This window comes from Hypomesus nipponensis, chromosome 7, assembly GCF_054491055.1.
Source record: "Hypomesus nipponensis isolate SF chromosome 7, ASM5449105v1, whole genome shotgun sequence".
Classification (NCBI taxonomy): Eukaryota; Metazoa; Chordata; class Actinopteri; order Osmeriformes; family Osmeridae; genus Hypomesus; species Hypomesus nipponensis.
This window is the reverse complement of record NC_140367.1, coordinates 12,103,623-12,120,000: the sequence shown is the minus strand read 5'-3', so window position 1 is coordinate 12,120,000 and position 16,378 is coordinate 12,103,623. Positions and strand designations below refer to the sequence as shown.

At 53.2% G+C, this 16,378-nt stretch overlaps 1 protein-coding gene across 1 annotated transcript in view; it reads left to right on the top strand.

Moving 5' to 3' along the window:
• The window catches only part of ano2b (anoctamin 2b), a 40,926-nt gene that overhangs the window by 14,476 nt on the left and 10,072 nt on the right, over positions 1–16,378 (top strand). Inside the window, exons 16-21 of the mRNA XM_084702040.1 lie at positions 6,117–6,191; positions 6,604–6,805; positions 8,547–8,658; positions 9,060–9,117; positions 9,205–9,305; positions 15,229–15,377. Of these exons, the coding sequence (XP_084558166.1) occupies positions 6,117–6,191; positions 6,604–6,805; positions 8,547–8,658; positions 9,060–9,117; positions 9,205–9,305; positions 15,229–15,377 (697 nt within the window). The remainder of the gene's footprint in view (positions 1–6,116; positions 6,192–6,603; positions 6,806–8,546; positions 8,659–9,059; positions 9,118–9,204; positions 9,306–15,228; positions 15,378–16,378) is intronic.

Below are 16,378 nucleotides of genomic sequence, written 5' to 3'. Positions count from 1 at the left end.
CCCTCCCTCCCGCCCCTCCTCTCCCTCCATCTCCTTCCCGCCGTGGACTGCCTGCTTCTCATTTGGGTTTCTCTCTGTCCTTCCTTCGGGGGCCTGTCCCCCCTCCTCTCTCCTGCCTCGTGTGTGGGTCTGTTCCTTCACGACCTCCGCTGCCTCAGAGGCGGCCCGTGACCTTTCGACCATTCAGGCGTTCTTCCGGGGTGGCGGGGCCGACACCTTCGAACAGAAACTCTAGCTGGAGAGCAGCACGTCTAGTTACCGCTGGGTGACAACCAGATAGGGTGTCCTCAGTGGCAGAGACACCTGTGAGTGTACAGCTTAAGTTGTTCTGACACATGTCTGTTTCAGACAAAAGTTCCCCCCCCAAAACAATTCCAAGAAGTTTGGTCGTTTGTGTCGTGTGACATTCCCTGACAGCAGTGCGTGTGCTGACATGTCCCCACCCATGTTACGACACATGTCATTGTCCCCGAAAATAATTGCAAGTCTAAACACATATTTTTTTCACTCTTTTAACACTTTCTGCTCCACAATTGGTTAACTCTCTTAAGGTCAGCGTTACTCCTGATTGGCAGGAGAGCGCTGATCCAAATGTGAACCAGCCTGTGTCAGCTAACAGTGGTCAGGTGAGCGTCGAAGCAAGACAAGCCTGTGCACAGGCTACTCATGTAAGGTATACGTTAACATTGAGTGAATAATAAATGACAAAATCGAATTATATTACACTCCTGTATTTTATTGTTGAAAACGTATAGTATTTCTAAAGTTAACGAGCCTTTGCTAACTCTGGAACACAACTACGAAATTGTCTGCTTGCTCGCTATCGGACATTCATTTGTCTTGAATGGAGACTATGCTTTAGTTGCAGTCGAAGCCATGCTAGCTAGTACCTGCGACCTTGTAAATGGATTTGCTAAAATTGTGTCCCCACCAATGTTCAAACCAAACCTACGCCCTTGCCTGTGGGAACAGCAAGCCAATCAGCTCACAGGACAGCTCTGACCCTGTCTGACTCAGGGACTGACATCGCAGCTCTTACATCACTGCCTGTCTAATCATCAGTTCTCAGGAAAATGAAACTCGAAGCACGTACGCCACGGTTCATCGCCGACAGTTCCCCTTGACAGACTGTCGATGACAACGGTGACAGTTAGTGCGCTCGCGCGCGCGCGTTGGTGTGTGTGTCCCGTTTTAGCTCCCCTGCCCCAGATTCCGTGGCCCTCGGTCCACGCTAACCCAGATGTCTCCGCCACGCCGCGGCCGCGGGCGCGTGGCTATGTCGGGCCTCCCGCCCACCCCTTCTGGCGAGCGGGGTGTACCTGATGCTGCTGAGGAACCTGCTCCAGGAGGGGGAGGGTGGAGGGAGGGAGGATGGAGGAAGGAGAGGAGGGGGAATTGGAGGGAGGGAGGATGGAGGAAGGAGAGGAGGGGGGATTGGAGGGAGGATGGAGGAGGGAGGGAGGGATGGAGGATGGAGGACGGAGAGGAGGGGGAATTGGAGGGAGGATGGAGGAGGGAGGGACGGGAAAGGGGGACGGAGGTGGAGGGTGGAAGGATTGGGGAGAGAGTGGGGAGGAGGGAGGGAGGATGGAGGCGGGAGAGGGCAGGGAGGGAGAGAGGATGGAGGGAGAGAGAAGGAGGGAAGTGAGATGGAGGAGGGAGGTGGGTGGGGGGAGAATGGAGGAGGGAGGAAGGGAGGGATGGACGGAGGAATGTGGTTTGATTGCGCCTTGAGGACAGTTGGCCCATGAACACAAGCCGTGGTGGAGATGGATACACAGAGACACACATTTGAACATCCTGGGGTTTCAACAGAGAGAGATGTCAGTGGAGGGGGACAAAGATGTGCCCTTTACAATGCTAACGGCTGATCCTGGTGGGACATTCTGGGCTTCCCCAGAAGGCTTCGGCTTCTGGGATTCATGGTTACTGGCCACTGTGTATAGATATAATAGTACTGATCCAAAGGAAACACCCATAGACCCCCGGTCCACAAACCAACCCCAGGCTCTACTCCAGATCTATCCCAGGTACAAACAGAGAGGGGGGTTAGAGAGAGGGGTGACAAGGGGATTGAGGGGGGGGAGGGGGGAGAGATGGAGAGCGCAGAGAGAGGGAGAGCGGGGGGAGAGAGGGGAAGAGGGGGGAGAGAAAGGGAGAGTGAGGTGAATTGAGGGGGCAGAGAGAGAGAGAGAGAGAGAGAGAGAGAGAGAGAGAGAGAGAGAGAGAGAGAGAGAGAGAGAGACAGAAAGAGAGAGAGAGAGAGAGAGAGAGAGAGAGAGAGAGAGAGAGAGAGAGAGAGAGAGAGAGAGAGAGAGAGAGAGAGAGAGAGAGAGAGAGAGAGAGAGACAGAAAGAGAGAGAGAGAGAGAGAGAGAGAGAGAGAGAGACAGAGAGAGAGAGGGAGGGCTGGTGAGTGGGAGTGATGCATGCTGGGCAGGAAGCCAGAGCCCAGATTAGCGGCGGCTCTAACACCGTCGCCATGGAGACCAGAACACACCCCCTACGCCGACAGAGCAGCAGGGGGAGCAGGCAGCCTTCTGGACTTCTGACATGTGTGTTTGTGTCCCGCCACATCAGTGTGTGTGTGTGTGTGTGTGTGTGTGTGTGTCTGTTTGTCGCTGCACACAAACGTGTGCGCGTGTGTGTGGCCAGAGAGAGTGGGTCAACGGGATCCAGGTGACCTTTGTGAGTTTGCCATGAGAGAGCTATCTGTTAGATACATATCTACGTCCCACACTGATTCCCTGGGCCATGTGTGTGTGTGTGTCTGTGGGCGCATGTGCCTGCTTAACTCGGTTATATAGGATATGTCTGTCCTGATGACGATAATGCCGTTTAATGATGGAACGCGCTGCTTTTAATCTGCCTCGTTATGCCACTAACGTGGATCAATTGTCCCCTAAATGTCACAGACGAGCAATCAGATGGTAAATGCCACGGGTGGGATTTGATCAACTGGTGTGTGTGTGTGTGTGTGTGTGTGCAGTTCAAGAACATCTAGGGAGACTTCCAAACTAAACGGGTGGTCCCAGTGTGTGTGGTGTTGCTCTTACCGTTCACGTACATGTCTGACGCATGTGTGTGTGGAGGGAGTCGGGTGGCTGAGCGGTTAGGGAATTGGGCTAGTAATCAGAAGGTTGCCGGTTCGGTTCCCGGCCACGTCAAATGACGTCGGGTGCTTGGGCAAGGCACTTCACCCTACCCCCTCGGGGGGGGGGTAAGTCCCTGTACTTACTGTCAGTCGCTCGGGATAAGAGCGTCTGCTAAATGACTGCATGTGTGTGGGTCTGTGTGTACACAGTACACACACACATCCATCCATGCCGACAGAAACATTTCTTTGAGTTTTGTATGAGTACACTTTGCTGGCCTGCACACACCTCTGACCTAAACAACATCAAACACATTTGGGGTCAATTCTAATGCCCTCTGCAAGCCAGGTGTAATCGTCCAACAGCAGTGTTCAAATTCCCCAATGCTCTCGTGGCTGAATGAGCACCAAATCCCACAGACAGGATTCCCAGAGTGATTGTCTGTAGCTTTGGAATGAGACGCGTACAAGAAACTCCGAGGCGTGATGGTCAGGCGTCCCAATACTTGTTGCACCTACAGTGTAGGTCTGACTTACACTTCTCCATGTGTCTTTCCTCGTCTTCCTTGAGGGCTTCGGTTGGTTTAGGTGCAGTTTTATGCGAAGCCCTTTGTGACATCGCTCTGCAAATCCATTCGATCCGTTGTACAGCACAGTTAGTTTCCCGCCATCGTCACTCCACACCTTAGAGGTGTGGTTGTCACACAGTCGTTGTTAGTCTAGTCAGTGGGACGGTGTCAACTGCTGGCTTAGGAGAGTGTGAGTTCAGATCAGGGTAGGTGTGTTTCCCCCGGGTGTGCGACCCTGCGTGTGTGTGAGTGTACACAGGAAGGAAGAACGTACTGTACCTAGTGATAGAGTTGTTGTTGTTGTGTGTGTGTGTGTGTGTGTGTGCGCAGGGCAGGGCAACATATGGCAGAAAGGAAATCCCCTGGCAGTAATTTCCCAAAGAGCTTAGTGAACCATGGGGGGGGGGGGGGGGGGCATGATGGTCTGTGATTGGTAGGGATGCATCCCGACCAGTGCTGAGATAAGACCGTTTTACACACACACACACACACACACACACACACACACACACACACACACACACACACACACACCAAGAGAAAGAACCCCCCCCTTCCAGAGTTGATGTCGGTTTCCGCAAGCACGGCTCAAATCTCCAGAGGAAAAGCCATTCTGCTTCAAGGTTACGTTTCTCAGCATTCTCTCTAGAACGTTCCAGTACAACACTGAAACCAGGGGGACAGAAGTTCTGTGTCGACAGGAGCTACGCGAGAGTGTAGCCTTCATCTTGACCTGCCGGACTGGAGACCACCCCATCATAGCTGAAAAGAGAGGAGGAAGGAAGGAAGGAAGGAAGGAAGGAAGGACAGAGAAAGAACGGGATGGAGGGAAAATGAGATAAAGAGACCAGGCGTGCTAGAAGGCTGGAGTTAAGAGTGACAGTTTGGAATTGCGGAGAGACTGATGGAGGGAGAGTTCTGTTGGACCGGTTCCTCTCGAGAGGTTGACGACCAATTATAAACGTTTGACCCATTTCCCCCCCCCCCCTTCCACACACACACACACTCACACTCTCTCTCTCTCTCTCTCTCTCTCTCTCTCTCTCCCTTTGTCCTTGAACAACTGGAACTCCTGGGCCCACCACTAAAACCACGAGGCCGCTGTGTGTGTGTGTGTGTGTGTGTGTGCGTACGGACGTGTGTGTGTGACCTGAGCGTTGCTAAAACCGCCCAGTGAGCTCGAACTAAACCCACCGGGTCACCTTGGGCTCCGACCCACCACACCCACTCTACGCTTCCCCGGGGTGAGTGGCTTTCAGTCGGCTTAGAGGGGATCCTCCGCCCCCCCCCCCCCCACTACCACCACCACCCCCACAACACCCGGTCACTAAGACCCCCCCCCTCGCCAAACCCCTCCTCCCTCCTGTGGCGAAGTCCGAGTTAAACTCAGCAACCCCCCGCCCCCCCCCCCGTCCCATCACCCCCCCCCCCCCCCACAGACCAGCTTGGTGGCACGGGGCGCTGGCACGCAAACACATGCTTGCCCCCGCACAGATGTGTGTATGTGTCTGTTTCGGATACGCTGAAGCAGACCACCAGTCTAGACCGCTGTAGCTTACCACGTCTGTAGGCTCGACCCCGATTCTGTTCTCGACGGATCTCTCTGCTCTCTATCCTCGCCCTTACAGCTGGCCTGCTCACGTATAAAGCGGCACCTGTGTTACACAGCACTGTTGGTATGTGTGTGTGTGTGTGTGAGCGCTCGCTACTGTGCAGCCTTTCCTTGTGTGTGTGCTAGGTGGTGCTGTTGCCTTCCTAATGAGCCTTCAATCCCCTGTCTTTGGGTGCACCTCCACAAGGAACTGTCACGTCCTTTGTGTGTGATTGTTTGCCATTTCCAGAACATTCCTTTGGTAAACACAGGGTTTTTTTTTTAACGACAGAGCTCCAGTCTGCAGTTTCAATGATTATATTAAGCTATTAAGCTATTTACTTTCATTAGACTTTTCTAAGCATACTGCTTTACTGCTTTCAAGATAGGGCACTGGAAACCATACTTGTGTACATGTGTGTCTATATAAGTTTGTGTTTCCGGAACATTCCAGTGGCCCCGTGTTCCCTCCTTCCCAATTGAAACGTCTGTCCCTGGGCCTTCTGGGAAATGCAGTCCCGTGCCAGAGGGGGAGACGATTCATGTTGGCTCACATCTAGGACCAGAGTAGCCCCGACCCCACCCCAGGGGAACAGGAACCCCACCTGATCCAGACCAAAGGGTCGGAGGTCAGACAGGAGACAGGAGACTCCTTCCCTCTTCCTTGCTTCCTTGCTCCCTCACTTCCTCGCTCCCTCACTTTGTCTGCAGGTGTCGCTTTCCCTTCTGTTCCTTCTCTAAGTGTCTCCTGGGTTTCAAATAAAAGGCATGTTGGCTGTCTTGGAATCCAGTGTTATGAGGCGGTGTGTGTGTGTGTGTCGTTTTGGGGTGAGCCAGTTCTGATCTCCTCTCTCCTCCTACAGGCGGGGCCAGAGAGTCTGACCTGGAAGGATCGTCTCCCTGGTTACTTCATCAACGTGGCCTCCATCCTCTTCATGGTGAGACAGGCCTGCAGGAGGGCACCGGATGCCCCCCCCCCCATACCCCGGACTGCCTCATACTCTCTCTCTCTCTCTCTCTCTCTCTCTCTCTCTCTCTCTCTCTGTCTCTCTCTCTCTCTCTCTCTCTCTCTCTCTCTCTCTCTCTCTCTCTCTCTCTCTCTCTCTGTCTCTCTCTCTCTCTCTCTCTCTCTCTCTCTCTCTCTCTCTCTCTCTCTGTCTCTCTCTCTCTCTCTCTCTCTCTCTCTCTCTCTCTCTCTCTCTCTCTCTCTCTCTCTCCCTCCTCGCACTCTCAAAAGGTCACCATCATGAATGCAAGTTTTTTTTAATTGTTGTTCTGTCTGATCTTAACATTGCCCGGTTCGCCGTCGTCCTCGCTTCCCATCTTCGCGCCATCTCGGCATCCTGCCAGTTCGGGGTGACCTTCGCGGCGGTCTTCGGCGTGATCATTTACCGCGTCACGGTCTCTGCCCTGATGGCGATGAGCCCCGACCCGGAGACCAAGTCCAACGTGCGCGTGACGGTCACAGCCACAGCCGTCGTGATCAACCTGGTGGTCATCCTCATCCTGGATGAGATCTACGGAGCAGTGGCCGTCTGGCTGACAGAGCTGGGTATACACACACACACACTTTTTGGGGTTTATTTGTAGAGACAGTTATAGAGAGACAGGGAGCAAGAAGACAGAGCGAGGGTAAGACATGTAGGAAACGGCCCGGGCCGGAATCGAACCCGGGTCCCTGCAGAAAGGCCTTAGCCTCTGTGGTACACTCTCTCTCCCCTGGTGAGCACCACGGGGTGCCCCTCTCCCACTCATTCCTGCACTACACACACACACACACACATACGTGCATGCTCACACACACAGACATCACACGCACACAGACACACGGACATCCAGCATACACACACAGACGTTCGTGTCGACAGCTCTCCTCCTCTCCACATCCCGGGGTCTGTCCTTCTCTCCTGGGGTCTCTCCTGGCCTCTCCCCTGCTCTCCTGGCCTCTCCCCTGCTCTCCTGGCCTCTCCTCTGCTCTCCTGGCCTCTCCTCTGCTCTCCTGGCCTCTCCTCTGCTCTCCTGTCCTCTCCCCTGCTCTCCTGGCCTCTCCTCTGCTCCCCTGTCCTCTCCTCTGCTCTCCTGGCCTCTCCCCTGCTCTCCTGGCCTCTCCCCTGCTCTCCTGGCCTCTCCTCTGCTCTCCTGGCCTCTCCCCTGCTCTCCTGGCCTCTCCCCTGCTCTCCTCGCCTCTCCTCTGCTCCCCTGTCCTCTCCTCTGCTCTCCTGGCCTCTCCTCTGCTCTCCTGGCCTCTCCCCTGCTCTCCTGGCCTCTCCTCTGCTCTCCTGTCCTCTCCCCTGCTCCCCTGGCCTCTCCTCTGCTCTCCTGGCCTCTCCTCTGCTCTCCTGGCCTCTCCCCTGCTCTCCTGGCCTCTCCTCTGCGCTCCTGGCCTCTCCCCTGCGCTCCTCTCGGTGTCCTGTCCTCCCCTCCTCTGCTGGTCTACTCTTCTGTAGGTCAGAGAGATGACAGTTTGATAGGGCCCTTCTCCAAGGAGAGCGAGTGTGTCATATGACTGTCAGCGGGGCACTGCTGACATGCACTCTAACAGGGCCAGTCTCTGGGGACAGGGTGAGGAGAGGGAGAGAGAGAGAGAGGGAGGGAAGGAAGGTTTTAAACCCCCCCACACACACACGTATAGCCCCCCCCCTCTCCCTCTCTCTCTCTCTCTCTCTCTCTCTAACCTACTTCTTGACTGGCTCAGATGATTACAGTCTTGTCCCGCCTCCCAGCTGCCACCCCCAGATATTCTCTCTCTCTCTCTATTTCTTTCTCTCTCTTTCTTTCTTTCTTTCTTTCTTTCTTTCTTTCTTTCTTTCTTTCTTTCTTTCTTTCCTTCTTTCTCTCTCTCTCTCTCTCTCTCTCTCTCTCTCTCTCTCTCTCTCTCTCTCTCTCTCTCTCTCTCTCTCTCCCTCTACTCTCAGTCCCAAATCCAGAGGTGTTCTGTATGTCTCTACATTCTGTTTGATCTGAGAGGAGCAGAGAAAGGCCTTCACTCACTTTGTTATTCTGAGAAGGGAAGATTTTCCAAGCAGGAGAAGTAGTGTGTGTGTTTGAGTGTGTGTGTGCTGTTTATATTTGGGTGTCAAGCTCCATCTGTAAGTGACTGACCCTCTCCTTTCCTTTCCTTTCCTCTCCTCTCCTCTTCTCTCCTCTCCCCTCATCTCTCCTCTCCTCTCCTCTCCTCTCCTCTCCTCTCCTCTCCTCTCCTCTCCTCTCCTCTCCTCTCCTCTCCTCTCCTCTCCTCTCCCCTCCTCTCCTCTCCTCTCTCCTCTCTCCTCTCCTCCCCTCTCTCCCTCCAGAGATCCCTAAGACGGAGAACCAGTTTGAGGAGCGCCTCATCCTCAAGGCCTTTCTCCTCAAGTTCATGAACGCCTACGCCCCCATCTTCTACGTGGCCTTCTTCAAGGGACGGTAGGCCCCGTGGGAACGAGCCCACACAAAGCCTTTGATATGTGCGTCTGTGTGTGTGAAACAGAAAGGGATGGTGTGTGAGAGCGAAGGAGTCTGTGTGTGTGTATGACAGTGTGCGTGTGCGTGACAGTGTGTATTGGAGAGAGAGAGAGGGAGACAGAGAGAGTGTGTGTGTGATTGTCTATATGAGAGTGCATGTATATGAGTGTGTGTATATGAGCGTGTGTGTATATGAGAGTGTGTGTGTGCTAATGAAGACTGATGAGGACTGCTGAGGTGACCCTGGAGGGAGCCCCTGTAGCTCTGTAAACAGGGACGAGGCACAGCGCTGAGCGCTAACAGCTGTTAGCAGCCCGACCTCACAACCCCACGTGTGTGTGTGTGTGTGTTCGCCTCCATAGGTTCGCCGGCCGGCCTGGCGACTACGTGTACATCATCAATGACTATCGAATGGAGGAGGTGAGTTGAGTGTGTGTGTGTGTGTGTGTGTGTGTCCCCTCGTCCTCCAGTTTCTGTCTCTAACCCTCCCTCCCCCCCTTCCCCCAGTGTGCTCCTGGAGGCTGCCTGATAGAGCTGTGTATCCAGCTCAGCATCATCATGCTGGGGAAGCAGCTCCTTCAGAACAACCTGTTTGAGATCGGCATACCGTGAGTGACCAGTAACAATAAATCAGCTCACATCCTCCTCTCCTCCTAACCCCTCCTCCCCTTCCTTCCTTCCTTCCTTCCTTCCTTCCTTCCTTCCTTCCTTCCTTCCTTCCTTCCTTCCTTCCTTCCTTCCTTCCTTCCTTCCTTCCTTCCTTCCTTCCTTCCTTCCTTCCTTCCTTCCTTCTTTCCTTCCTTCCTTCCTTCCTTCCTTCCTTCCTTCCTTACTTCTTTCCTTATTTCCTTCCTTCCTTCCTTCTTTCCTTCCTTCCTTCCTTCTTTCCTTCTTTCCTTCCTTCCTTCCTTCCTTCCTTCTTTCCTTTTTTCCTTCCTTCCTTCTTTCCTTCCTTCCTTCCTTCCTTCTTTCCTTCTTTCCTTCTTTCCTTCCTTCCTTCCTTCTTTCCTTCCTTCCTTCCTTCCTTCCTTCCTTCTTTCCTTCTTTCCTTCCTTCCTTCCTTCCTTCCTTCCTTCCATTCTCTCTCTCTCTCTCTCTCTCTCTCTCTCTCTCTCTCTCTCTCTCTCTCTCTCTCTCTCTCTCTCTCTCTCTCTCTCTCCCTCCATAATGGGCAACATTCCATGTCAACAAACATTATGGCCCAGGCTAAAATGCAATTGAGACCATTAAAAGGAGGTCAACTGTCAATGGTACAATCTGCCAGTTTCCCAGTTTATGTGTTTGAACACTGCCACCCAGTGAAGAGTCACTTTCAGCCAGTAAGTCTTGACACATTTGTCCTGCGTTGCTCGTCGACAACCATTAGTCAGCCAGTCTGAGGGCAGCAATGGGCACCGCTCCATAAACAACACCAGTGTGAGTCGAAAAGCACATGCATGAAGCACACCTAGCCTCCTCCCAGCTCTGTCAACGAATGCTTGGATGGAAGCTGGGTGTGTGTATGCAGACAACTTGGCCAGACTGTTTACAACAAAAGAGTTCATTTGCATAACATTGTTGCATCTAACCGAACCCAGAGCACGTTCAGAAAGTGTGTGTTGGTCTGTGTCTGTGTGTGTGGGTGTTTATGCATGCTGTACATGTAAACACTGTACACCACCTCAAGCCAAACAGGTCGGTCTGACAAAACAACCCCCCCCCCCGCCCCCCCCCCATTAAAGGACGAGGGAGCACCATTACGGAAGAGGAATCCAAACCTCAGGATTGAGTCTACCTTCCCCCCCCCCCTCTCTCTCTCTCTCTCTCTCTCTCTCTCTCTCTCTTTCTCTCTCTCTCTCACTCACTCTCACACACACACACACACAGTGTTTTGTAAAAACATGCCAGGTTGTCTGGTGTATGTGTGTGCGTTTCTCCTAAGTGCTTGGCAGCGAGGTTCCAGCTGATCTTCCACTTTAGGCACGGAAAAGAAACGAGAACCTGGCTTTGAGAGGAGGGAGGGAGGGAGGGAGGGAGGGAGGGAGGGAGGGAGGGAGGGGAGGGAGGGAGGGAGGGAGGGAGGGAGGGAGGGAGGGAGGGAGGGGAGGGAGGGAGGGAGGGAGGGATGGGAAGAGAGGGGGAGAGAGAACGACTTGGAGTAATAGTGAGTGATGGAGATAGAGAAGGACCAGTTGGTGAGAGAATGAGAGAGAGAGAGATGAGTAGAGGATAAGAAAGTGAAGAAGGCAGGAAAGAGACACAGAAAGAGAGGGGGGGGGGAGGGAGGGAGGGAGTGAGAGAGAGAGAGAGCTCCCAGAGAGTGACCTACATCAAATAATCTCCACCCAGACCAGTACTATTCCTGCTAATATGGACACACATGCTCACTTTATATTTATGTGTGTGTCTCTGTCTGCGTCATGAGTAAATAAAGGGACGTCTGCTGGTGATTACAGACAGCAGTGTGTTTAGGTTAGACGTGTGTGTGTGTGTGGGTGGGTGTGTGTGTGGGTGGGTGGGTGGGTGTGGAATTTGTGTGTTTGTGTGTTTAATTCAGATGCATGTGAACAGATGCTAAATGAGGCCTTCCCACCATGAGTAGGGGAAAGCACTTATGATACAAAGGCAAAGCCATTAAAAAGTAATGTGCTGAAAAGGGCCTGTGTTTTTGGAGCCTAAATAATGCAAGGGCTGCATATAAGTCTGTTTTATTGGAGCATTAATAGGCAGCGAGAGAAAGGATCTCTCTCTCTGTCTCTCACTCACTTTATCACTCACTGTCTGTACACAAACACACATGCGTGCACTGGCTTTCTCTGGCATGGTGAGAAGCTCTAGAGAGAAGGCCCTGCCTGTTGTGTTTACGAGGGCATCGTTAAAATCGGAGTGTAATTGTTCCCTGGACCGCTTTTATGTTGATTCATATATTTGGGTGGCTGTGGGAGGGGTTGCCAGGTTTGCTCGCGTTCAACCGTCTGCAGGGGAGCCGCAGAACGGAAAGCAGAATGAATACATTAGCATGCTCGAAGCGCCGTATCACAAGCCTAATTGTGTGGCCGGGTCGTACGCAACGGTTATCATAGGTGGATCTGGGACAAGTTCAGAAAAACGATCTTTAATGCCGCTCATAGACAGCAGAATCAGCATTCACACACACACACACACACACACACACACACACACACACACACACACACACACTTTCAGCAGAGCTGATGAGAAGTTGCTCTTGCTGTCTCTCTCTTTTCTTCTTTCCTCCTCCTTCTCTCCCCCCCCCCCCCCTCTCTCTCTCTCTTTCTTTCTCTCCGTCTCTCTCTCTCTCAATTAAATTCAAATATGCTTTATGGGCATGAATGTTCAGGTCAAACAATCTTGCCAAAGCAGTCCACAGTGAGCATACTACACATGTAATTATAAACATATCATGGAAACGAATTAATATCATAAATCACAAACAAACACTACATAATAATGCCAAGTTACATATGATTCCATTCATATGCTGTAACATTTTGAATGGGGGTGGGGGTATATCAAATGTAACAAAGCAAAGCATACTGTGTTGTATGCATTCATACAAACTTAACTGTACATGTACATCGACATGCACATGCTGTTTATACATTATACATACACACACTGTACATACAAAAGCATGTTGTGAATAAAACAGATGGGAAAAACAGATATTTTTCTTTTAACACAAATTGATAACATGTCATGCCTTATTCATTATATTTCGTTCCACTGGCTGTCCCTAAAGTCAAGGCAGGTTGCTATTTCGCTGCCAACATTGAGCAGTTAGGCGTGTCCCCTAGTAAATAAACCAGTTATTTATACTGAAACATCAGCACTGTCTCTTGTTAGACAACGATGTCACATTATTAACTTCCTTGAGGATGTCCAGTTTCTCGCTTTTAAAACTAAATTCAGATGATCTTCAACCTTTTGGATAATCCAGCATGCAATAGTAAAAAGATTGAATATCTTGTCTTTGTTTTCAAAATGAGATAAACTCAGATTATAACCAAAAATATGTGAAACACTATAAAGTATACAGGGTTTGTATTTACTTTTTTTTTTACCATTAAGATAGCTTTTGGAGTCAATTAAATATGTATACATTTTTACTTCTTACCATCCTCCAATGAAATGGGAGCATAACAGACCTAGCATGTGCTGGATCTCTCTCAGGTGATTGGCAGGTCCTTCCGCTCGGCTAAGGGGCCTCTGTGCAGCTCAGCCTGTCTCTCTGTGGCTCCTGTGGGGGTGGGGCTGCTGCAGGGGGGACCAGAGGGTGAAGATGGAGACTCAGCCTTACTGGGTTGGAGGGCCACTGTGTGGCTGGTGATCCTCTGGTCCTCTCTGGAGGTGCTCTGGACGTAGCTGGGGGGCGGGGTCCTGGTCGTGGCCGTGGGGGTCCTGGTCGTGGCTGGGGGGGTCCTGGTCGTGGCCGGGGGGGTCCTGGTCGTGGCTGGGGGGGTCCTGGTCGTGGCTTGGGCTGTCCTGGTCGTGGCTGGGGGGGTCGTGGTCGTGGGTGGGGGGGTCCTGGTCGTGGCCGTGGGGGTCCTGGTAGTGGCTGGGGCGGTCCTGGTCGTGGCTGGGGCGGTCCTGGTCGTGGCTGGGGCGGTCCTGGTCGTGGCTGGGTGGTCCTGGTCGTGGCTGGGGCTGTCCTGGTCGAGGCTGGGGGGGTCCTGGTCGTGGCCGTGGGGGTCCTGGTCGTGGCTGGGGGGGTCCTGGTCCTGGTCGTGGCTGGGGCTGTCCTGGTCGTGGCTGGGGGGGTCCTGGTCGTGGCTGGGGCGGTCCTGGTCGTGGCTGGGTGGTCCTGGTCGTGGCTGGGGCTGTCCTGGTCGAGGCTGGGGGGGGTCCTGGTCGTGGCCGTGGGGGTCCTGGTCGTGGCTGGGGGGGTCCTGGTCGTGGCTGGGGCTGTCCTGGTCGTGGCTGGGGGGGTCCTGGTCGTGGCTGGGGCGGTCCTGGTCGTGGCTGGGGGGTCCTGGTTGTGGCTGGGGGGGTCCTGGTCGTGGCTGGGGCGGTCCTGGTCGTGGCTGGGGGGGTCCTGGTCGTGGCTGTCCTGGTCGTGGGTGGGGCGGTCCTGGTCGTGGCTGGGGGGATCCTGGTCGTGGCTGGGGCGGTCCTGGTCATCGTAGGTGCAGGTCCGGAGCGTCTGAGGGGGCGTGTGTGCTGCCACGCCGCACGTCTTCCAGTGTCCTGGCAAAACCTGGGACTGTTTCCCTGTCGAGATGGACGTCCAACGGACACAATGTGGGACCCTCTGGGTGTGGGCTCCTCTGGACTGGGGTGGCTGTGGGCTAGCGGTACGGGGGGTTCTGGGGTGGGAGAAGGACTAACCTGAGAGGTGGGGGGTGGGAGCCACTGGTGGTGTGGATCAGACTGGGCTGCCAGAGTTTTCTACAGGGAGCAGATGTGGGGAAACGTTCTGTTGGTGTTGCATGCTCTCAATTGTTCTCCCTGTCTGCAGCTTCTGTTGCCAGCTCACGCCTACAGCTCTCTCTGTGAGCTCTCTAACCTCCTCTGTTAGAGCAGCCGGATCTCTCCCGTAGGTCTCCCTCTCCTGCTGGATCTCTATTAGCGGCAACGTGTGAAGACACTCTGCCGTTCCCTCTTCGTGCCTGCCAGGAGGCCCTCCGTGCTGGTAGAGTCAGGCTGGCGTTTGCCCACCTGCTCGCCACCTCCAGTCGGGTGAACTGCTCTTTCATCAGCGCCATGGTGTGCAGGGTCTGGTGCCAGCTCTGAACACGAAGGCTCTCAGGGCTCTGGATCATTGTGTCTGTGTGTGTGTGTGTGTGTGTGTGTGTGTGTGTGGGGGGGGGGGGGGGGGGCTATGTTGATAGGAGAGATGTCAGCAGTATATTTTCTTCTCCTTTGCTGCTCTTTTCCTGATGGACCGGAAGTCTGCCTCAAATTGTCTCAGGTGTTTCTGATGTCACAGTAGCGGTTTTGAATATATTGACTATCAAGCAGTACAGTCATCTTCTTCTCTAATGGTGATTTGCCACCCATTACATCTACCTGCCTTCTTGGTAGAGGGATAAAGGGAGGTGAAGGCACTGTGCCATGCCAGGGCTGGTTGGTATAGAACAGAGGTTGCTTGCCTGTGTCCTGTCTGGTATTGGCCATGGAAGAGGGTCACTGGGTTGTCTCAAACGTTTCTGTTTATACTGCAGTGAGTGGGGGGGGTGGGGTAGTCAAGGGTTTGAGCGTCTACGGAAGGGTGTGCATGACAGTGGGCACTCTCGCTCTCTGTTTCTCTCTTTCTTTTTTCCTCCCCCCTCCCCCCTCCCCCCTCCCCTCTCTCTCTGTCTCTCTCTCTCTCTGTCTCTCTCTCTCTCTCTCTCTCTCTGTCTCTCTCGCTCTCTCTCTCTCTCTCTCCCTCTCTCTCTTTCTGTCTCTCTCTGTCTCTCTCTGTCTCTCTCTGTCTCTCTCTCTCTCTCTCTCTCTCCCTCACTCTTAAATATGCCCGTTTTGACCGCCCAATGAAGACTTTTCAAAGTCTAAACCTGTGCCCCTCCCCCCCTGTCTCCCTGGGCTCAGGAAGCTGAAGAAGCTGGTGAGGAAGTTGAAGGACAAGGGCGTTCCTCAGGAGGAGAGGGAGGAGCGCGTCGCTCGGCCTCCACAGCAGTGGAACCTGGACTATGTCCTGGAGCCCTTCGAGGGCCTCACCCCGGAGTACATGGAGATGAGTGAGTCTCTCACACACACACACGCACACACACACGCACACACACACACACCAGGTGCGTACAGACATGGGTACACCCATAGAAGGTGCTGGTCAGCCTAAGCCAGCAGTGACAGCGCTAACAAGGACCACACACAGGCTGTATTCAGGCTGCAAAGGGTGGGTCAGGCAGGTCAGGGGGTGTGGCTCAGGTAACGACACACCTGGAGACCACCCACCCTCTCCCTGTGACTCTTCCCTAATGCTTCACTGTCACATGGTCTCTCGCTCTGCCCCCTGGCCCGTCGAGAGAGATTCTGTGAGAGACACACGAGAAATAACGCATCACCGATGTGGAGGGATACCAGCTTTTACTTACCCTGCCATGTTAGAGCAAAGATTTATTTATGTTAATATAACACGGGTGGGACACACACAACCCCAGTCCGTAGCTCTCTGGACGCTAAAGTTTCACCAGCCAGCTCGAAATCTTCCTGAACAGTTTTAACGGTGTTGGGTACAGAACTTGAAACTGTGAACTGAAAACTCTGGAACAGAGTGTGCAGGAATGCACAGGACTGTCACAAAATCGTCTGTAAACACACTACTCTTATGTGCTGCTGATAAAAGATACCCATGGCATCTTGAGCACTGTAGGAGGGTAAGTGTGTGTGTGTCTGTCTGTCCGTCTTCTGTATATTTGCTATCTTGTGTGTGTGTGTGTGTGTGTACTTGTCAAAAACATACACACAGTCGTGTCCCCAGAGTAAACACACATCCTCCATGTCGCAGGGCTGCAGGCATCGTTCCAGACGTCTGACAAATCCAAACGCGACGCTGGGAGACACAGATTTACGAGGGAACCCTGATTGCAGAGTGGTCTCATGAGAAACCAAGCTAATTACCACGGCCAAAACATTTCTAAAACCCCCGTTTGGATTTTCAATTCACGGGTCTCTCATTCTGGTTTTCCCACAGCAAAACATTGCCTTACGTTCCTTTGGAAGGCAAAGCTGGACACGT